The sequence below is a fragment of the Electrophorus electricus genome, chromosome 25, assembly GCF_041902795.1.
Source record: "Electrophorus electricus isolate QZ-2024a chromosome 25, ASM4190279v1, whole genome shotgun sequence".
In the NCBI taxonomy this organism is placed as follows: domain Eukaryota; kingdom Metazoa; phylum Chordata; class Actinopteri; order Gymnotiformes; family Gymnotidae; genus Electrophorus; species Electrophorus electricus.
Window position 1 is genome coordinate 6117404 of NC_137521.1, and position 23051 is coordinate 6140454.

Consider the following 23051-nt stretch of genomic DNA (forward strand, 5'->3'; position numbering starts at 1 on the left):
TGTACTGAGCGCTTCAGTGTTTTAGGTCTTCACACGGTGTAATGTGTACAGGGAAGAGTAGAGTTTAAGGGTGGACAGTGCAATTTACTTTACCTACCGGCTAAGGACAGAAAGTACGCGCACGAAATGATATTCAGTTAGAATATCTGCAACAGTGTGAAAACACCACAAAGAAAACCGACTTATGTTCTCAGTTCTCAGAAAATCCTTTCCTTTCGAAGAGTAGGAACGATCAATTTCATGCCTTCTGTACACTATGCCAGACTTACTGCAAGTAGGTGCCAGTTTGGTGAGTAAAAACATTTCTAGATACAATTGGTCGGCTCTGTTAGTCAGGCAGCTAGGTTATGGTTTTAATTTTGTCACAAAATATCCCGTCCTCCTTAAGTCCTCTTTTTTTGCGGGTGTGGTTCCCTCCCTTTAAATCTGCCATCCTAGGGTTTTACCGCATATTTGATGCATTCGGATTTCTCATGGTCCAAAAGCATGCAGTTACCAATGTGGGTGCTGGATGGAACTGTGTAGTTCAGTATGGTATCTTGTGTAGTATTCATGTTGTACTGTTCTCTGTATGTTGTACTGTATCTGTGTAATGCCCAAATTAGCTGTATATTTGTATATGAATGGTATAACCTAATATGTATAAAATCCCTGTCTGAGTCTAAATTCCATGTAAAGGCAACATGAATAATAAAGAAATATACAAACAACCTTTACTTTTTATTTGGATTGACAAATGTGTTAAGGCAAGAACAGTATAAAAAGCAACTGTAATTTCATGATACTGTATAGTTGACATCAAGAAAAACTATGACAGTAAGGACAAACCAAACTACAGCACTGACTCGTATTTTCAAAGATGTACTTGTAAACATACTTAGTTAATGCAGCACTACTCAAGTAACCAAAAAGACTACTTTTGTCATGTATGTGAGGTGAGACAGACAACCATACATTGCACTGAAAATGACTGTACATAAGCTAGTAATAACTGCTGTTAAGATGTTTTAAACTATGTACAAAATGTACATCACAATAATACTATATGAAATTGACGTGTGTTGATTAATTCATTTTACTTAATATGATACAGTTGATTAATGGCTCTGGCTAATAACAGTATATTCATGTTAATAGGTTAATGCAGACAGATCCACCATACAGTCACTTGTAATCTACTGCAAATCTTCCTTTACCACATAGAGGTCATGAAATATCAAATACATTCAATATTATGGTACACAACAATACATGTGCATACAACTATCTAGATGCAGCCATTTACAGGCGAAATCCTATTACAGAAAGGTTTACATGTCTTTTATTACAGGCACCCAAAAAGCAAATATCCTATTTTGCAAAGCCTTTTCTCACCATCTCATTACCATTACATACCTATACATCGTTCTATAATATTATTAGCGCTGCATGTTTCCTTTAATATTACATTCATTAATTTAAAAAAAAAATGAAAGTAGTTTCTGCCTCCCATGGAGGCAATGAATAACACCATGGAATTGATGTCTATGAATCTGTGTGTGAGCCAGGAACATTTTGTTTTGACTCACATCTTCCCATCATTCTCTGCAATTGTAAAATAAATAATCAGTATTCACAAATCTTTTATTGAACAGCTTGAGGCTATTTCCATGCATAAAGGCCATACATACCACAGGAAGTGGTCTGTGTGGTTGCCACTTGCTGACTGGCAACCAGTGCGGCTGTACTCAGACCTTTAAAGAATATATGGGAAACCAAGAATTAGGTTGAAGGACTTATTTTTTATATATGTGGCAACCAGTTATTATTCTTCTGGCAGTGAAGTTCATTTAGTTTTTCTTTTTACCTTGAAATGGGTCATACTGCCCTGACACAAGAGTGTAACTCATGCCCAGATGAGTGTGATGATGCGTGTGAAGGTGGTGTGCGAATGGAACAGCTTCTCTCTCTCTCTCTGTCTCCCTGTCCTCATCTGGAGATCCCCGCTCTCCAGGCTGAAAGGAAAAAAAAAACTCTGGGTGAAGCCTCATTTCCCTGAGGCATAAAGTTGTGTGATTAGGAGCTGCCAGAAGACCCTTACCACAGGAGATTTGCCATGGCATGAATGGTTGTGATGGGGCAGAAGCTCCAGGGCTGTGGTGTCAGTAACTGGTTTGCTGTTCTGGTTCCCATCTGGGTCCTCTCTCCCAGCTGTCTTCCCATACAGAGGGTAATGGAAACCTGAAGAGCATGAAACTGACTGAATAATCTAGCTGTGAAGAGTATAAAAGAACCACAAGCAAATAGAATATTTTGGGAAACTGCCCCTAGCTGTGCTGTTTAAGAGTATTACCTGGGTAGTTGTGCACCAGTGCTGGCGACATCACTCTAAAGGAAGCATTGTTTGTCTCACACAGGTGTAGATATGGGTAAGTGTGCTGGTACTGAATGTATGATTGTTGAGAAGATGATATTGCCACTCTTGCACTCTGTGAGTCTTCAGATATTTCAGTGGGCATCTCCTCAACTTCTGCTCTAGTACTCTCCTCCATGTCCTCAGAAGGTGTATCACACTTAATATTTTGAATCTCAGCCTCCAGTCTGGGCTCTGGCTCAGGAGGAATGTGCCAGTCTTTCACCTTGTCTGGGCAAATTTCCTGAGAGACCTTGTTTACCTCTTGATTTTGCTGCTTCACATATTTGGACTGAAATGAGTGGCTCCAGGACTGTGATTCTGAAGCCTAAACCCAGAGGAACATCTAACGTCAAACAGTTTAGGGTCTTGCAACCAACATAATTATATATCTGCATGGGAGGTCCATTGTCATACAACAGTAATGGTTGACAACTTCAAATCAACATTAGTTACATAATCAAAAAAAGAAGAATACAATATTACTCAGAACTGTATAAATCATACAAATTGTAAAAAGTCTTTGGATTGTTATCCCTAACTCAGCCATGTCTAAAACATAGTGTTTTTACATACATATTTTCAGAAAATGCATAGGAATGTCAAAGACTTACATTCAGATATGTTACATTTGTGTCCACATTTGTTTTTGTATTTTGACTTTCTGGGTTGAAGTCTTCAGACTCCTGGTTATGCCCCTGGTCTTTTGTCATTGATATGAGAGAAGACTTCACTTGTGGCTGCTGAAGTGATAACTGCTTGTCCAGTTCTACATAGATGAAACCGGGTTTTGCACAGCTGATTTTTACTGAGTTTGCCCCCTTATGAATGGCCATTGATGAAGTTATCATCTGTTTTGATTCCTCTTTTATTCGCTCTTTCTGCTCAGGTCCACGTCTAGCTTGACTTCTGTTCTGTTTGCTGTATTGCAAATCATCACAGCATGTTTCATTCTGCTGCCTGTGGGTGTTTGGAACTATCAGAACCTTCTGGTCTATGCTGACATTTCGAGTGTACTGTCCATAATACAATGACTGAGCTAAAGCAGTCTGTGATTGGGTCATAGCTAACTGAAGCTGTGACTGGGAACTGGAATCAGCACTTGACTCTGAGTTTTTCAGGTCCTCATTTACCTCTCTTAGATCCTCCTTAGTTCTACTATAAGATGGAGCTACCTTAAGGTAAGCAGCAGGGTTGCTTTGCCCAGAATGCATATAGCCTGGAAGACCATACGTTTCATATCCATGGTTGTGAGTTGATGACTGAGTTTCTTTAACCAGGGCTGGAGTGACAGGAGTTACTGTGCAGGGAATTTTGGGGTTTATATTACCATTTAGACTGGAATCAGGAGCTGAGTTTCTCCTGGATCTTGAATTTAATCCACCATCCTCAGCTGCATCTGATATGTCTGAGTACGCTGGACTGTTTGTTTTAGTAGTATTACTGTCTCCATTTGAAAGTGTGCCAGAGTCCATTCTTGCAGAGCTCCCAATGGAGGGACTAGGTGCATTGTCAGTGAATGTGTACACCTTGTCAGCTTCAGCTCTGATACTTGCCATTCGACTTTCTTGAGTTTCACTTGGACCATTGCCAACATCTTGTTTGCTCAAATGTTCTTTCAACAGACTAACAGGAAAGTCTTTTCCTATACTTTTTGTGTCATCTGCCTTAGTGAATACAGGGTCAGTTTTTGGACTTCTTGGATCTTTACAGTTTCTATCCTTTAATCTGTGCTTATCCTTTCTCTTACTTTCTTTATTTAAAACTATGGTAGCATTTGTCATATTTACTTGAGCAGCAATGTCCAACTTTGGCTTGATAGGTTTCAGCGTAAGGTTCTTAGCCTTTGTGAGAGCAACAGTTGGTGAAGGTTGATATGAATTAACATCTGTGACTTTGGCAGGAAATGTTGTGGGAATTGCAATAAGCTTTGGGGGTGTAGGAGTAGTAGCAATAACTCTGTTGGTCCGTGCTTTGGCTGAACACCTTTCAGTAATTCCATTTTCTTTTTTAACTTCTCTCTTTTCAATGACACCCTCGGCTTCAAGCTTAGGCATCTCTACAGATGAGTTACGATCAGTGATGAGGCAGTTCTCAAGGACCACAGACATGTTTGAAATAAGTGGCAGGTTGCTAAGGTCATCAATAGGCCCGTCTTTGCCTACCACATTCCTCCGTGGCTTAGAGTTTACTGTGGGACTGTGCTCAATGTTGAGCAATAGCTTTCTGTTCTTTGGAGATCCACCTGAATTAAGCTTATAAATGGTCCTTGGCTTCTTGCAAATAATATCAAGATTCTCACTGGAGTCAAAGGCCACATTGTTGAGTGATTCCTCATAATCAGACAGTCTGTCCTCACTCTCAGCCTCAAACTCCTGTTTGCTGTCACTGTCCAAGTGTGCATGTGATTGGTGATAGCGGAGTCCATTGATATGCTTGTATTTCTTATTACAATTAGGGTGTGGGCAGTCAATTAGCATTGGAGAGGCGCATACTTGGTCCAGAAATGCAGGATCAGATTTCCCCTGTGGAGTTGAAGGAGCACTCCTGGACTTGGCGCGTATTCTTTTCCCATTTCCATTTCTAACATCCTCTGAAACTAAACTTAAATCTAGATCAGCCGGGCCTTTGCTTTTCCTTTTGCCACATATGAGTGGATTCGACTTAATGTCCTCCACTGAATAGTATGCAGGAGTCCTGCAGGTACTAAGATTTAAACTTCCTCGTCTGCCTTTGTTACCTATGCCCACACCACGCCTTTTATGTGTTAGCCCTCTTATCTTGGAGAGACCAGGTTCTACGATAGGCTGATCTGACACTGCCAATCGCATCCGTTTACCACGTCCACGCCCACATGGCATTTCAGAATCACTCATTGGGGACTCACAAAACCTAGTGAATGATAACAATGATACATGAGTATATTGGCATACACCATTAAACAGTAAAACCATATTTAAAAATATGTTTAATCTTATTTTAAGTCTAAAGAATCAGATAGTTGTGTAGTTATCATGTTAGAGATTACATGAAATGTTAAGCACATGAAAAAGATGTGAAACATTACCGAGGTGGGGCCCAATCATGCTTGGTACAGTCTAAGAGGGTTCCCACATAAGTCCTTTTTCTCCATGTAACATTCACCACAAGGACTCCTGAAGTCACACAGTCAGACAGAAATAATTACTTGCTATGTCATAAAAACAAAAATAACCCCAAAATAGACAGTTCTGTGTTATAAATAATCAGAAATGCTGTCACTGCAGTATGCATTAATACAACTTTTTTTTTTTTTGTATTAATTGCTGTATATACAATGCGAATGATTTCTAGTATAATATTATTGTATGTTTCCATTATGTGCTTGATCTCAGCTAGGGTTGTAAGGTGGTGTTCTGCAATTTTAATTTGCTTAATCAATATGCAACCAGTGTCTCCACTTCCCTCAAATGCTCAAACACTTTAGTAGGTGATTCAGGCTCCCAGCTGCTTTAAAAATGGAGCCCTGTGGTGCTGGTGGCTTATGACAAAAGTAGTCCTTCACCCCTTCGCATGTATCATGTATTACTGATACACATCTAGACTACTGACCCATATCACCTTATTCCATCTTAATTCACAGTCATCCTAAACTGTAAAATAGTATCTACACAACAAACAACAGAGATTACCAAGGAAAAAAATAATAGATGTTTTTGTTTTTTTACTTTGCATAGAACTGATGATGCAATCTTAAACATTTTTATCATTTTTTTACTCTTATCTGGTATTTTTTAAATCAAAAGCACATCACTGCCTGATATCTTGATATTGGGTATGAAGCTAAATATCTTGAGCTTACCCTCCTCTGTTTCATGCCATACGATCCCTTCCAGATTTACACTTGTTCCTGGCTGACACGGCTCCATGTAGTTTGGCTCAATGTTTCTTTCAGCCTCTTGGGTATTGGTCCCCACTGACCTGGTTTTTATACTTAACTGATAAGATGGGAAAGAGGAGAGCAGGGACATAATTGATATTGAAATATGGCGCATCACTCGACACACCAATAATGCTATCAATAATAGTATATCACCATATCATAGTATATCATTAGAATTAGTCTCAACAATTAAACTCGAATTTTGTTCTGAGAGTTTAATGTTAAACCATATCCATTTAGTGCCTAATGTGAAACATTATCAACATCTTTATAGTTAATTCACTGAGCTTATTCTGCTGGAGGTGATATCTTTATAAGTGATACTTTATTGAAAATCCCTTATTATGTGCAACATGACAGTGCTTAACAGTGCATGACAATAAAAACAATCACGTGTTTTTAAATAGTCTTTTTTTTTATTTTTATGTTAACCCTCAGCCTAAAATGTCTATAAAAAGGGTACATTTTAAAATTATGTAAAATAAATGTCACCACATTTGACATACAGTGGAATGGCAATAGAAAAGAATGGACATGGCCAGAAGGGTGGCGCTTCTCTCTGTATTTAAACAATGAAGACCACATTAAATCATATCACAGCTTCAAATAAACACTGTGCCTTTGTCAAAATGAGAAAGAGGGCTGCTGCTTAGGTCTCCAATAGCAACAGTCACCAAGAAATTCAAAAGGGGTGCCTAACAAAATACAAAGGAAATGGCTGACAACAATGGAATACCTTAAAGAGATGTATTTATAATCAGTGAGCAGTTGTTCATTTATCTTGTTAGATAAAGTGACACAGAGGTTGTCTTGGGTTTTACTTCCAGGAATAACTGGCTGATGCAGGAACACACTTGACACTGGATGTCTGGCATACAGTGTTCTCTCTATTTGCCTATGATAGGTCCTTGATTGCAGTTTACACACACACACACACACACACACACACACACACACGCATGCACACACACACACACACACACACACACACGCACGCACACACACACACACACACACACACACACACACACACACACACACACACACACACACACACGCACACACACACCTTTACCTTCATTTACACCCTGCAGCCTGTTTTACATTTTCATTTGCTCATTTAGAAATATGCTCTAAACTACCGATAATTATGAATATCAACTAATATTTTACTCCGATATATTGTATATATCGTGTTTTATATTATCACGCGGTATTTAGTATATCGATCACTCTGATCGGTAGTCAATAATCAGATTGGAAGCACATAATATATTGTAACCCTTAAGATTTTGAATTATCAATAAATTAATGACATTAATGATGATCGATTGGATCAGTGAAACGAAAGCATTCTAAAACAGCAGACAGGATATCTTACCGTTTTGTGACTGTGTTCTGGTGAGCAGATTTCTTCAGCCTTTTCAACAACAATAGCACTACCCCTTATCCCAGCGTCCATTCCGCCCCTGTTGATGTCTCCCAGTCCGTTGTCTCCACAATAGCATGGATTCTCCTTCCTTCCGAAAGCGCAACCATTCTCTGGTATCGGGCCGAATTCAAAGCCTGTTGGTGCATCACTATGCTTATCTTTCCGTGTCCGGAGAGAATCCTTCTCTTTTTTTAGTCCTTTGCCTTGATTTTTACCTTTCTTCCCCTCTTTGCCTTTGGCGCAAGAAACGGTTACATCACTTGTGTCGGGGTTGCTGTTCCCTTGGTCCGGTGCTGAATTCATTTCAAATGCCTCTCTGGGGCGTCCTTGAGCCTCCCGTCGTTTACCAATGCATACTTTCGGAATTCCAGCCAGTGTGTCAAGCGAGGGGAATTTATCACTGTCATTCGAAGAATTTCGCTTTTTCTCTTTGAATTTCTTCGCCTCCTTGCAGAAATTTCCTCGGGCAACAGCAGGCGGTGCGGAGGGACTTGTAAGGCCATCTAATACAGCGGCTGCGTTTGCACAATTGTACGCCAGATCCTCACAACCCTCCACGGTGCTTTTTATGCTCAAAATACGATTCATTTCCAATTTCTGTCGATCCTTTTCCAAATCAGCATCCAGGTCAATTATTAGATTACCAACACCAATCTCCCAATCATCACCACTGTCGTAGGTATCAACTCCGTTTGGTTTAATACTCTGTTCAACAGAGGAAGTGACTGACATTCTCCACATAGGATTTCTGACAGAAACGGTGATGAATCCTAAATCAAGAGGATGGGAGGGTATTAATGACTCAATTGTTTAATGGAAAAAGGATCCCTCGTACACCAAATTTCTTTGACATAACTGACTCAGTGTCTTAATCGTATTTGTTGAATTTCTGATCAAGCACTATCCCACTCATTTAAAGTTATCAACATGAAACAGAGACTATTTGTAAATCTTAATTTAAAAAAGATTATAATTTAAATACATTGAACAATGTAAAGGTTTCAAAGAAAATGTATTCAATTTTTTTATTATTATTATTTCTTTCATATCATTATATAGCGACACAAAATCTCCATATGTAGGATTTATACCACTTTAGACAGGCTAGCTATTTGAATCAAGTGTTAATGTATCTCTAAGCAACCCACCCTATATGATTTTCACAGGTGCAAAACTGGTTTCATAAAATGCATTAGCTGTTGCAAGCATGATTGCTTCCTGGGATACAAAAGAGTATTATGGTTACTCTGGCTACTCTTCAATGCACAGATTTCATTTCTCAGCACTGTAACAGGATGAAAGAACATCAAAATCACATTTAGATTAATATTTCTGTGGAAACATCACACAAATGGCAGAAGTATTGTTAAAGTGTAAACTGTTTATTTAATCACTTCAGGGTTTGTTTAAATGTATTATCCCAAACCCAACTTACTTTAAGGAGTGTTCTTTGCTGGAATGTTAAAAGGTACATATTGATACTTTACTGTTAATACTTTGCATTTGTTAAACCCATAATATCTATTTGACAGCATAAGAACAGATGGCGTCACACAAGCATATAAAGCCCAGAGGATCTCTCAGCAAACTCTAACAGCAACAGTTTAAACACCATTAATGTAGGAATGTGTAAACAGATAAGGCATTGAAGGCAAAGGCTGACAGTCCTAACCAGTTAAAATAAACAGATTACATGCATGTAGACTACATTCCAATAAGCATTCCAGATAGAGGGAATAATGAAATATATTTAAAATTGCATCAGTGTGCTAAATATCTAGAAGCATTTATAAATTCACATGTAAGTCGAAGTGCTACATGTATTTCAAGAAGGCCTGCTCATCAGCTAGGGAAAAAAGTTAATTCCTAAAACATCACCAAAATGACCAACGTACGACTTCACATCTGGCTTCACATTTCCTTTTGAAGAAATGAACAAAGATTTGACAACACAAGACATAACACTATGCAGGATGCTATACAGCTGTACTGATTGTAACAGTGTACTGTCCTTGTACTTCCAAAATGCTTTACATGCCTTTTATGAGTAAAAGGTTAGGACACTCTGATGATTTCCTCTTACAAGCAGAACTGGTGGAAGATCTTTAGATAATGTTTCCAGCCAACACATATAGAGGGCGCTAGACACAGTTCCCTTCCTGGCAAGTGGCATACTCCTTTGAAAACAAATTGGGAAGTAAACACATGAAATAATCCTTCCGTTATATGGATGGAAATAACCCCAATTTTCAGATGATTATCAAAAAACCAGATAATCCCTTCAGTAGGTACTAATAATGGTATATAATTAGTGTACCTCTGGGTCCTGGTAAGTTGCTAGCCATCAGAATAGTTTGACCCTAATAATATATTTGAAAATGCATGCAGCATCTTTCCTGATTGTTTTGATTATCCCATACAGGGCAGCTGTCTACTGTTCATACCAATTGTAACAACTGAGTTATCTATAAATGTACTTGCCCAATCTGTGCCAAAAAAAATATCTATTATTAGTAAATAGAAACAATTTGTTCAACCTACATGTTTCTAAAAGCTATATTTGTAATAGAAGCTGTAATCCTATTGCACAGGATGCACAGATGAGATCTCAAAATATATTGGAGCATAGTAGTGTTCTGAGACATTAGGAAGATCAAATTAAAATCATTTTAGAAGTAGATGGCAGAAGAACAATATTTACATGACAATGAGATTTGCTGTGCTTGAGTGTTCCTTCAGCAATTCATTCAGCCTGATTTGACGGTTTGTCTGCAAAATAAGGAAGAGGGAAAGGGGATGGTCTTTGTTAGTGTTAATACATAAGCATAGGAACAGGTATTACTGCCCTACATATACAAACCATCTGACCTGTAAGGCCTTCGAAACACATGATAAACCAACCTAGTGCAGTGCCAAACAGCCAAACAGCAGCACTTAAGAAAGGCTAAAAGGAAATGCATTTGCTAAAATTGTCTACTGTCTCGTCCCACCTTAGCCTTGTACAGTTCCAGTTCATTATCAGTAATCCTCCATGGCTCTTCAGCTTTCAGCCTCTCGGCAGCCTCTTGCTCCATGTCGTCCTCTTTTAGTCTGTATGGCTCAATCATCTCCTCAAATTTTTCTTTACTGGAAAGAAGGGGACAATAGTCCACGGTCTGAGTGCTACAAGAAGTACATTTGTTTCATCTGCATCAATAAATAAATAATTCCAAGTTTACTTATGTTTCTTTGGCTTCGTATTGATATCTCCAAGTACATTGATGTCAGAAAAGTCGATTCTAAACTTGCTCAGTAAAGCAGCCATTCTGTAATCAGAAGCAGGATAATACTGATTAATTTCCTTCCACAGATCTAAACAAATCTATGCATCATTGCATGTAATACCACTTTGCATATTTCTTTGTACTGTTAAATAGGATATAATTTTCTATTCATTACATTAGATACATTATAATGTAGCCATTCTGTAATAAAACACAATGTGTCTTTATTAGCTCCGTGTCAGTTAATCTGCTACCATGTTTACATACTCTAATCCTTTGTACACTTTTACTGTATAGTATTTTTCTGAATACTGCTCAATAGTATCGTTGCTCCAAATGACCCTAGACATTTTAAACACTTACGCTCTACGATCATGATCTATCCTGTTTATCTTCCCCCCAATAAATACACGGATCTTGCAATCTGTCCATTTTTTCTTGTTGGTTAGCAAATATGGTATCAGCAAGGTCAACCCTAGAAGAAAATAATAAAGTTACTCTTATCATTCCCAAGTGGAGACCAATACAATACATATCTAAGACTAAGGCATTCTGAAGCTAAAATGTGAACGTAATTTTTTCATTATAGTATACTGAAATATAGAGTATTATCAGGAGTATATGGTCATTCTCAAACCTACCCCCATCATCAAACAGCCACCATACATCAATAGTGCCCTTGCGCTGTTTCTTCTTAAACTGCTGACTGGCGGCCAGCAACTTCTCATCTACAATGCTAAGCTGCGGAGAAGTACTCTTGGTATCTGAACATCACAAGTATAAAATGTTATTTGTCTAATTTGTTAACAAACATTTGTTTTTGGAATAAAACCAATCACTTAATTACTATTTTGTCAGTTAGAAAATTCCTGGATAACCTCAAGTGTGTTCAAAAGCCCTTTAGGTCTGTCCCTACATGCTCACAATGACATTTAATCTTTATGACAATCAATCTCAGTTTTTTAAATATCTCCTGCACTTTTAGAAAATTACAAATGTGGTGAGAGATGACCTCTGATAATCAGTGGACTGCTTTGACAACTGGTGGACTGAGAAGATGGTTTGGAGGAATCTTTATCAGTGTCTTTTCCAATGTTGATAGCCACCAAAAGTTCCTTCATTCCTGGTGCCTTCTCATAAGATGACAGAAATTCATCTGAATGAAAGTTGAATAATGAAAGCTTTGTTAAAAGCACTGACAGACTATTTTTTATCACACTGGAAGTGTAAAAAATTTGCTCTGAATGTTATGAGTGCCAGATCATTCCCAACACAGCAGTAACACCGATAAGGGAGTGGCATGGGAGGTGGGTGTTGAGCTGGTGCAAGTTTATCAGACACAGCAATGTTGCTGGGATTTTTACATGTGTCCATAGCACTGCTTGGTGGAGAGTGGTCTGCTACCAAAAATTATGCATGGCAACAGAGTTCCACAACAGAACAGAAGGTATACAACATATGTTTCTAATAATGTGAGGTTTCTAATGAATTAGCACTTGAGTGTAGATTAATAAGACATGTGATTTACCTTGGCCTGGAATATGGGAGATGTCTAGACCCTCCTTCAGTCTTATGATAACCACACCATACTGTAGATCAAATGCATCACTAAAACAAATAAAGAAAAATGTAATATTTTAAGGGATGTAGTACTGTGATAATTAGAGCATCTAATCTAAATCTTACCTAAACAGCACACTCACTGAGGGAAAAATTAAAATATACTCACTGAATTGTGTTAATGTATGTTTCCACATCTCTCATATCACCATCCGGCCAGTTGTTTTTAAAACCAAATACCAAAGTGTTTGGCTTTAGTCGTCCCAAACCAGCAGCCTTTGAAATTAATCAAGTCATTAATCAGACTTATCATGAAGTGGTGTGTTACAGTTCACAGAGGGTAAGGGCGTGGGTGTTTATAATTATCAATGGTCTGTTGCAAAATTGTGTTAGAGCTAGAAAACACAGAATTGTACTCTATGAAAGGTCCCTTACCGCAGGAACATCACTGGGATAACGTTTATCAAAAATATTTTTAATTTCACCAAATCTCTATGCATTATTGCAGGTATTTTACCTGCAATAGGTATTGGGCTCCTTGTCTGAGGTCCTCAGCAAACACAGGAGTATAAAAAGCTTTGATCCTCTTCTTCAGAAGCCAACGCTGATATCGCACCTGGTCACTCATCATCTCCTTATGATTTGGCCTTCTGGAAGCCTTGAGACAAACATTAATCAGTTATGTTGCATGTAGAGAACAATCCATGTAGTAATTACATCTGAACAGTAAGAGTATTCATGTGATGAACATGAATGTGCCTACCATGCGGACGTGGCCACAGATCATTAGACCCACGTTTTTTGTGAAAGCATGCACTAGATGAAGTAGTGCTGGTCTTGCATTTGGGTAGCCAATCATTACAAGGCATTGGGGTCTGTGGGAAAGAATAAAATGCATACTCTGTACTGTCATTACTGGAAAGCATAGCTTTTGTAGATGTGTCAGTACTGGAATGATCATGGCACAGCAAGCAAGCAACCACCATTAGTGCCTGATTTAGAAAATGTAGATCACCTGAAGTTCTTGATATGGTCCTCCACTCCAGTGAGATGCAGACAGTGTGACAGGGCCTGATTATACATCAAAGCTTGTGTGGATGAGCCCCAGTTTACATCTGCAATGCACAAAAAGTACTACTCACCAAGTATTTACCATTTTACTTTGTTTAGCAAAAATACAGATAAATGTTACCAGCTAAAGTTCTCTAATGCAGGTAAATGACTTTTGTTCACACCTTCAGTGTAATGACACATTATATATCCACAGCATGATCAGACAGAAAGGTCACTCAAGAAATATACAATACCTGGTTTCTTATAGCTGACATATATGTAGAGTGCCAGAACAATGACATTGGTAAGGAGGGCGGCCCACCAGTTGATCACAAACATAACCACACAGCAAAGCACAGCTCCCGCCAGTGACACCCACTTATTGTAGTATTTAAAACTTGGACGCCAACCTGGTTGGTTAATGTTCAAGGTAATAGAAAACACAAATGATGAAATGCTTCTTTTATCTTAAAATCCACCACAGTTACAAAAAAATGATAGATATATCTAGACATGCATATAAATGTATGTAAAATAAAAATTACATTTATATGTAACCAGTAGAGGATTTAATTCCTCTTAAAACAGATTGATCTTTAGGAAAGTCTACCTGCGTATATCAGAACTACTGAAACGTGTCTAGTAAAGTAGTGTATTTTAATGGAAACTAATTTTCATTTATTCCTCAATTCTATGCTATGAATTAAAATATATTTTCATTTTCTTTTAATTAATTTATTTGTAAGGAACCGCTGAATGGAGAGGAATAAGATTATCTGGCCATGTCAGCTCTGAAGGCAAAGAGGTTGTGTATACATGACACCCCTGCCACACATCATCCTCTTTTTTTGAAAACCAAAATATGTTAACCCTAGTTAAAACTCCAATTAAATACTTCTTAAGATGGCACTGCAACAAAAGCAACAATTTACAAGGACCACACTCTAGTACACACAATCTGTACATTTACCACATTGTCTGTCAAACTCAAGACCAAAGGTGCTATACAGTTAAAGGACAGCTCCAGAGTTGTGGGTAAAGAAGACAATCCTGCACAATAATTTGCTTTAATAATTTAAAAACTGTTATATAATTTTATTACACTCACCCGGAGAGTTAGCCAATGATGCATGGAAGACAGAGAAATTGATCAAGGCATAAGAGGCCAGGAAAAAGTTGGAAATGATGGGAGCAATAATGTTTAGCTCAGCTAAGGAAATAGTCATAAGAAGTGGTGAGATAAGCCATACACAATCAAAAAAACCCATACATACATTTTTAGAGAAGTGGAATAAACTTACCTATGAGAATGAAGGCAAGACCAATGACAAATGTGAGGACATAGCCACGCAACGGCTCATTGTTCTTGCCATATCCTTTTGCAAAAACCCGTATGCCAGGGTAAATGTTGTCCTTACACAGAGCCTACAGGGACACATGTTTTCTTAAGAAGATCTGACTAAATTTACTTAAATTATACCTGTTTTAATAATGAATCCTAAAATAAGCTTCTCTTGAATGGGCAACAGCAACTGCATGAAAACACAGTTCTACACATAAAACACTCACATCATGTGAGTGATGGTATATTTCTGGAAGCAATGTTTCATGAGGCTGTAATGTTGACCCTGGTTCTGAAATTGTGCAGAATGGAGGATTCACCTGAAACACTTTGGGAGCACTGACAAGAGACGCAAGAGCTGAAGAAAGTGTGGCAGAAAAGATCCCAGCAGTGATAAGTGGACCAAATACAGACACCAAGCTCATCACCTGACCAAACACATTACAAGAGGAACACTGGTAAAGATGAACAGTACTGGGGTTAGAACTATGATCTGTTGACTCATCTAAAAAAATGTAATTTTTTATTAGGCACAAGGTGAAACAAATCTAATGCATCTATTGTACAGAGGAAAAAGCCTGACTGGTTTCACCACAGTGAACAGGCAGGACTGAATATCAGTGGCTTCATTCTGGTCTGCATGGAGCTACAGCCATTACCTCAAGCCTAACTGTTTTATGACTCATCTCACACAGCAAGGCCAGGGATGATGGACATAGTTTAGTTGTGCTTGAGAAGTGAGAAGAAGTGTTAAGAAACCTTACTGGTGCTGAACATGGATTGTAATATTTACCATAAGAGACATTTCTGAATGTCTGTGAAAGGTCTCTTATAGTAAATATAACAATCCTCGTTCAGTACCAGTACATTCTATCTAACTAAATAAACATAGATTTCACAACCACTAAGAGATCACTCACAGGCAAAAATAAACTGCACAGTGCAAGACAGGTATGGGCATGCTTTACAACTGCTTTACCTGGAAATCATTTTGCAGCCCATATTTGCAGCCCCCTTCCTTGCAGATAGAGAAGTCGTAGCCAAGCGTGCAGGCGGCATCTGTGCAGTTCTCCAGAGGGCCTATGATGGTGTCATTGTCATCACCTGTTGCATCCCGTACAATGCAAGAGCCTGCAAAGAGAGATGCACAAAGTTAATCTCTAAAACACTTTTTTCAATTATTGTTGAATTGTTGTTATTGATCAAGTGATGGAAAATAGAAACAAACACTCTTGCATTTCAGTACCATTAGAGATAGCAACCGCAACATAAACAATCCCAGTTATGAGAATAGCAAGGAGGGTTCCTTTTGGAATGGCAGACTGTGGATCCTAAAGGGACATAAAAATCTGTGTTAACACCACACTGCACAGCACAATATCTAATCAATTATTGCTCATACCATTAATAATAAATTAATTTCATAGAGCTAAAATCTCATGCTTTGGCATACATGTTTTTGTAGATGTGAAAATGCTATACTTCTTTGCATGTTAGATTGCTTTGGCCTTTACTTTTTGTTAGCTGTGGTATATTTGAAGCTTTTAGCAGTTAAACTCCTGTTACTTGATGTACATGTTTCTGAAAATGTTTTTCATAATTTTTTTTATTTGTTCTTATCAAACTGACCCTGAGGACACAGAACATGCCTTCAGTTAATCAGCTGCCATTTTAGAAACAAACGTGAAACGGTAGAAGGGGAAAGAAATTGGACTAGAATTAAGTTTAACCTCTGCTTTGTGCTGGAAAAACTGTCACTGAGAATGGACAAAAAACTGGGAACATGTAAAAAGTTAGATAGCAGGGACCTCACAGATGTGATCTTTCTCCCAAACGTTACATTTACAAGCCTTTGACCAAAGTAAGAATATATGGCCCAGAGGCAGAAGCCAAAGCATGTCAGTACTTAACTCTTAACTTCTTCACTATGAAAGTCTACAGAAATGCAAGAATCTGCCAAACCCGGGGTTCAGTGTGATTACCTGGTTACAATAAATCAGTCAACAGAGCACTGGATTTTTGGAATGGATCACTCTGAATGTGTAATATCAGTGTAGTTTTAGAAAATCTCTGTTAAAGCATGGAACGATTAAGAACAATTTTTGTTGAACTGATACTCTACCCCTCTACCCCTCTCAACCCTCCATTATCCAACAAGAAACCCCCTTCTAACCCTTTGAAAATTCACATCATAATATGAAAACTTTTTTCATATCATGAGACCATCATTCATTGGACCATCTCCAGGTATCCTTGTGTATGCCTTGTGAAATCTAAAATGATATATTTTTCCTGCTGTGTTACTCCATTTTTGATCAGTGTAACTGACTGATGTTTTCACAGACATCTTTGTGCCCATTGCATTGAGATCCAACATAGTCTACTGAGAGTTGGTCCTTTTGAAGACGAAAGAAACTATATAAGTTTTTGCCTGACATTTTGACTTTTCGTCACCAACTACAGGGATGTTCACATGCAGAAATATGTAGCTTATTCAATGTAAGAGCATGTAATGGATTTTGCTGACAGGTTCCTGATTTCCTTGTGAGTGATTCCAAGTATTTTATCACAGCAGCTGAAAAGAACTCAAATACACATGAAAAACAATTATTAATATAAGTAAAGTAGTGTTTCAAGATCATTTATAATTGAAAGGATGCCTCAACTTACTGATAGATCTCCTGAAATATTGGCTCCCGCTAAAATGCCTGTTGCAGCTGGGAAAAAGATAGCAAAAACAGAGAAAAATGTCTCCTCATCCCTAAAGTCTGGTCCCATGTTCTCCATCATTATCGCAGCTGTAATAAATAAATAAATAAATAAATAAATAAATAAATAAATAAATAAGGAATACAGCTTTTTTTATATTATTAATTTGGGATTTCAGAATCACTACAGAGTATGTAAGTGCTTTCTACTTTTAAAAAGTAATTAAAGAAAATCATAAATTTAAGAATTCCATTTTCTTTTGGTGTCTAACACGCATTTGCTTTGAAGTACAAATATAACAAATTAAATAGTCCAGACCATTATAACCAAAGAATCCTTTGGGTTCCTTTGATTTCATTGGGATGAATGATCCAATGGTGTAGTTAAAGATTGCTGCCACCAGAATGATCAACAAGACGATCTGAGCCTGTTCAAAAGCCATCAGTTTAGCCTTGACTATATACTTCAGTCTTGCATCAATATTCAATATTATTAAGTTTCATTACATTTGTTCATTTGTTCATTTGTTCAGTGCTCTTTTATTTCAGCTCTAGATGTTATATATAAACAAGGAGCTATGATCATATAACTATGGTCATATGGACAAATGAACAGTGAATTGTCCTGCCAGAATGAAATACCATCGATACAATCTTGTTTCAATGGTAGCTAACGAGACATGTTAAAAAAAAGTGTAAGGTATAGTTTATCAGTACCTTTGCCTCCCACTCCATTCCTGCCACAGATATACCAAGGAGCAAGATGATGGTGAGGGTACCAATTATCCGAATGTCATTAATTTCATCCGTCATGAGAGCATCTATGCTCTGCCAAACATGGAAGATCAACACTGGCAAATGTGCAACAAAAAGACAGGGCACACACCTGTGTCCAAATTAATCTATTCAGTCAATTACCAACTACTCCACCCATCCATCACAAGGAATGAGTTGCATATACTCACATCAAGAAGCTCTACCACAGTTTCAGCAAAACCCACGACGTACATGGCGACAGCGACAGCATTAGCAAAGGCAAAAATAAGGCCGATAGAGCCGCCAAACTCTGGACCCAGGCTCCTAGATATCAGGTAATATGCCCCGCCTGATGAGACAATCATTTATTGGACCATCTCCAGATATCCCATTTTATACAAGCATATTCAAATGCATAATCATTTACTGACTATATAGATATTTAATACCATCGACATATGTCTCAGATTTTCTAGTATGTCTGGGTCAAAATTGTTCTCACCTCCTCGCACAAAGCCATTAGTGGCTATGGCTGATGTGGACAGACCAGTGATAGTAGTCACTATAACAGCTATTAGAATGATACCACAGGACAGTGCTGGAGAAGAAGCAAGAACATTTTAGCAATAAATGAGTTGTGTAGCTCAGCAAATAATTTTACTAGTACTTAGTACACAACAGGTTCAGTCTCTTAATATTACCAATGCCTGCTTGCCCAACAATCCATGACATACGAATGAAGAGCATTACTCCCCAGATGTTCAACATACATCGTACCTGTAGAGATTACAGAAAATAATTTAATCCACATGGCTGTTTAATGCAAACAAAATGAGAGAATATGTATGCATTTGTTTAACCGTCTTCATTCATTAGTTGTGATTCACTACTTATTTCTCAGTGGTACGGACACTGATGAACATAATGAAAACTGTTCTAGGATCCATGCTTCGTACGCAAATAGAAGTTGCAAGAATACGATGTAGGAGGAAAATCACAGATCTGTATAAAATATTCCTCTGTTAACTGTGCCCTGAAAAAATGCATCTAGGGAAACCTCATTACTGAACTCATTACAGGGTGTACTAACCAGGACACCCTTTATCCAGCCAAACTTCACAGTTCCCCCTTTTGAATCGGACACAACCTTAGGTGCAATCTCTTCTGCACCAGCTGGCTCTTCTCCATTTGTGAAGCCATCTTCAAAAGGTTCCTGCGGGTGGTCATGCAAGGCAACTTCAGGCACCAATAAAATTGTTAATCTGTATATACTTCTGAAGAAAATAAATTAGAGCATCCAAAAACATTTTGAGACTACCCTGAAGTTATATAAAACATAATTTTTTGACATTTTAGGTCACACAACACACATTAAGAACACACATTTAAAGCATACTCCATTTAAACTAAGACACACGTAAGAGCAAATAGAAATATGCTATTTCACAAAATATGAAATACCTTAAAAGACAAATGTTATTTGCATAAGATCAGCTACTGTTTAATAAATGTGAATATAAGGCTGAAATAATATGCATATGCAAATTATGCATTTTTATAGCCTATTTGTGAAATAGCACCCATTTATTAAAGAATAAAAGAAACAAACATGTTGTTCAGCAAATTATGTACCCTAAATGCAATAACAATACCTTTATATTTGGTCATATGTCCAAAATATTTATGCATTTCTATAGCCAGAAAATTCTAATAAAGTAATATACATCTCTTAGACCTCACTGTATTTACGTGATCTAATCTTTGCATGCCACACTAAAAAATATATATGTATCATGCATAATATGCATCATCAGTTATTTGGATCCTGTCCAAATAACTATCACATCATATCAGAGCTCATGTGACTCAGCACATGCCCCCTCCCAAAGCAAATCAAAGTGTCTCCCCAGGAAAGCAGAGCTCTGTGCACAGCAAGGGCACACTAGGCCATTGAGAGAGGCATGCGGTCAAACATAGGGTTATTGTTATGGGCTAACGTGTTCCGACCCAGCGTCCATGGTGCCGCAGGGAGTGGGATTTGTAAAAAAGACCATTGTCTAAAGACAAGCGTGTGGGTAAGGTCTCTGACATCACATGGCCCATTCAAGTGAGAACAGACATGTACCTTGGGGTATAGAATATTTATTTAGTCTTATTAATGCAACAGATATTATGAAATCATGTTAATAATCAATGAATAGAAAACATAGTTTTTAGAACATAAAGTGCAAGCACCATATCATTTTCAGTCATTAATTGGAAACTAGCCAACGTCAAAGATTATAGTAATTAATAAAACAATAAATTAAAAGTTAACCTAAACTCAGTGGGCAACTTACTTTGTCAAGTTCATCATGAAGTTCAGACAGTGATGGCCGAATAAGTTTCTCCCCAAGAGGCGCCTCCGTTTGCCGGTAGAAATCAATGTTTGGGACTGCATCGATGGTATTATGGCCGAAAGTTCGCAAATAATAGGTACTGCTATGGGTGTCAGAAAAATGGCTGAGACCTCCTGTGGAAGAATGCAGACTGGCCTCGCTCCTCACCGTGTCCCCATTGAAAGCAAAGTCAGACGCATCTGCAGGAGCGCCTGAGGGGTCCAAAAAGTTTACCACTCGAAAGCGACCTTTTGCCTCCTCGCCGGCAGTCGTTCCCTCGGACGCCCTACTTCCTGCGCGGGAGGACCTCGTTGCTGGAGGGGTTTTCGCAGCCCCGCTCGCCGCGGCCGCAGCCTCCGCAACCGGGTCCACTTGAAACCTGCTCTGTGGTGGTACAGTGGACTTTAGAGCAGGTTTCTGTCCAGCTGGAGGTGATGAGGATGGATCTGACATGATGAAATACCAGCAGAATAATTAGTAAGCAGTAGCAACAAATCCTACCATGCGCTCTGCTGAAAAGCTAAATTGGGTTTGACCGGGAGTTCTTGCCCGTGTGCACATCCCAGCTGTCAAGCCTTAAAATAGGCTCCACATGAACCAAGTAATTTGTAAGTACATTGTCTGAGCACCCCCAGCGTGCAGGACCGACGTAGCTCATAAACTCGTGACTGTCCAATTGACTGTTATTGAAAGGAGGGTCCAAATTGCGTCAAGCGTCCAATTATAAATCGGTCAAGACTACCAGTCTCTGGAGATAGGTGGCATTCTTTAAAATCAATATAGGATATTGATTCTAAATTAATTAATGAATTATATGTCAAATAAGTAATTACTTTCCATTTTAATCACATCTAATAAATTCGGCTTACAAGCTGTGATATTTTAGCCACTGTTCTCATGTGACATGATTCCTTTCATTTGAGGGTATTATAAACAGCTTAACACTTTTTTAGATTGTATTTTTATGATCTGAATAAAACCATGAATCCATTAAACCTCTCGAGTTCACACACGATTGTTCATTTCAAGCCGAAGGAAAACAATTGTTTTCTGTACAGAGTGAGAATGACGCGCATCCACATTACCATAGAGCACAACGCACCCTTTCACTCTTCAGCTATTTCGAATGAGAACCTGAAAGCAATATCAACCACGAGAAGATTATGACATTATAATATTTTTGTGTGTCGAACTTTTGTTCATTCCTTGTTCACGCGAGTGTATGAGAAGATGATGCATTACTTATTAGGTTTCTTTGGATATACGTTCCTTGTGTGCTGGAATATGGAAGAGATGTGATGAAAATTGTATTTGTTCCTGTCAAAGGAACTAATTATTTCTGCAATTATTTCTGAATCAATAAAGCTCTTTTGTTATCTATCTATCTATCTATCTATCTATCTATCTATCTATCTATCTATCTATCTATCTATCTATCTATCTATCTATCTATCTATCTATCTATCTATCTATCTATCTATCTATCTATCTATCTATCTATCTATCTATCTGACATCACAGTTGGTGGCCTCATTGAGTGACAGATTCAGCAAAACCATTAGGGAAAAAAAAAGAAAAAGCAAAAAAACAAGCAAAAAAACCCAAGCAAAAGAAAGAAAGAAACAAACAAAAAACAACAACCATAAAGTGGAAAAGAGCTTTAGTGACTGTACAAATAGATTCAACAAGATTTTTAAAAATCATTTTTGAGCATTTGGATAATCTGTAGCAAAGGCTGAAGGCAGCCACCCTACCCAGGACTGAGCAAAGAGCCAGCTCCCTGCCATAGCAGCCAGAGCACCCATTCAACCTTCCTAAGTGATAGTCTCCATCACATCATCCTCCCCTTCAGAGGTTGACAGTCCCCATCACACTGCCTTCACCTCCAGGGAGTGTCCCTTGTGCATGACACTGTCCACATGTCCCACCACACACAACTGCCCTTTCCATCAGAGCTACACACCCATGCCCCTCATTAGGGGTCCTCACACCATCCCCAGAGGTGTGTTCATTAACCTGGGGCACTCTCACGATGGCCTCGCTGCCAGCCCACTTCTGACATTATGACATCATGTGTAACAAAGGCTGAAGGAAGACACCCTACCCAGGACTCAAACCCAGGTCTGACGGGAGGAAAACATGATCTCTTTCCAGCTAGAGCACCCATTTAATCTTCCTCAGTGACAGTCTCCGTCACATAATCCAACAGTTTGCTGAACCAATATGTCTATATCCGACTGTAACA

At 38.3% G+C, this 23051-nt stretch overlaps 2 protein-coding genes across 3 annotated transcripts; both read right to left on the reverse strand.

The window, feature by feature from the left end:
* Nucleotides 1-701: 701 nt before the first annotated feature.
* On the reverse strand, nucleotides 702-9024 carry znf608 (zinc finger protein 608). Its single transcript, XM_026999708.3, has 10 exons — nucleotides 8895-9024; nucleotides 7696-8516; nucleotides 6234-6369; nucleotides 5460-5547; nucleotides 3007-5284; nucleotides 2333-2720; nucleotides 2081-2220; nucleotides 1847-1994; nucleotides 1671-1733; nucleotides 702-1584 (listed from the first exon to the last, which is right to left on the reverse strand). The coding sequence occupies exons 2-10, from the start codon at nucleotides 8485-8487 to the stop codon at nucleotides 1565-1567; spliced, it is 4053 nt and encodes a 1350-aa protein (XP_026855509.3). The 5' UTR covers nucleotides 8488-8516; nucleotides 8895-9024; the 3' UTR covers nucleotides 702-1564.
* An 83-nt stretch (nucleotides 9025-9107) lies between these two features.
* Nucleotides 9108-21455, reverse strand: slc12a2l (solute carrier family 12 member 2-like). Of its 2 annotated transcripts, XM_026999709.3 has the most exons (26): nucleotides 20768-21454; nucleotides 19519-19641; nucleotides 19130-19205; nucleotides 18931-19026; nucleotides 18638-18777; nucleotides 18390-18500; nucleotides 17992-18100; nucleotides 17635-17762; nucleotides 16211-16295; nucleotides 15944-16095; nucleotides 15285-15392; nucleotides 14924-15047; nucleotides 14731-14832; nucleotides 13877-14032; nucleotides 13585-13684; nucleotides 13333-13444; nucleotides 13087-13227; nucleotides 12739-12845; nucleotides 12538-12617; nucleotides 12022-12165; nucleotides 11651-11773; nucleotides 11373-11484; nucleotides 10965-11051; nucleotides 10737-10872; nucleotides 10448-10515; nucleotides 9108-9923 (listed from the first exon to the last, which is right to left on the reverse strand). In XM_026999709.3, exons 1-26 carry the CDS (start codon nucleotides 21257-21259, stop codon nucleotides 9788-9790), a joined length of 3348 nt encoding a protein of 1115 aa, XP_026855510.2. In that variant the 5' UTR covers nucleotides 21260-21454; the 3' UTR covers nucleotides 9108-9787. The 2 variants fall into 2 exon arrangements, with proteins under 2 accessions (XP_026855510.2, XP_026855512.2); XM_026999711.3 differs by lacking the exon at nucleotides 14731-14832 and having other exon boundaries at nucleotides 20768-21455.
* Between the last annotated feature and the right edge of the window lie 1596 nt (nucleotides 21456-23051).

Bases quoted from the DNA above. Each gene is read 5' to 3' on its own strand.
- znf608 (XM_026999708.3), bottom strand. From the start codon at position 8,487: ATGTGGAGAATGTCAGTCACTTCCTCTGTTGAACAGAGTATTAAACCA. The intron at 2,221-2,332 runs GTAATACTCTTA...CATGCTCTTCAG, and splicing joins ACTGGTGCACAACTACCCAG to GTTTCCATTACCCTCTGTAT. The intron at 1,585-1,670 runs GTATGTATGGCC...TTACAATTGCAG, and splicing joins CACACAGACCACTTCCTGTG to AGAATGATGGGAAGATGTGA.
- slc12a2l (XM_026999709.3), bottom strand. From the start codon at position 21,259: ATGTCAGATCCATCCTCATCACCTCCAGCTGGACAGAAACCTGCTCTA. The intron at 16,096-16,210 runs GTACTGAAATGC...CTCTCTTTGCAG, and splicing joins TGCGGTTGCTATCTCTAATG to GCTCTTGCATTGTACGGGAT. The intron at 14,833-14,923 runs GTAAGTTTATTC...CTATTTCCTTAG, and splicing joins TCTTGCCTTCATTCTCATAG to CTGAGCTAAACATTATTGCT.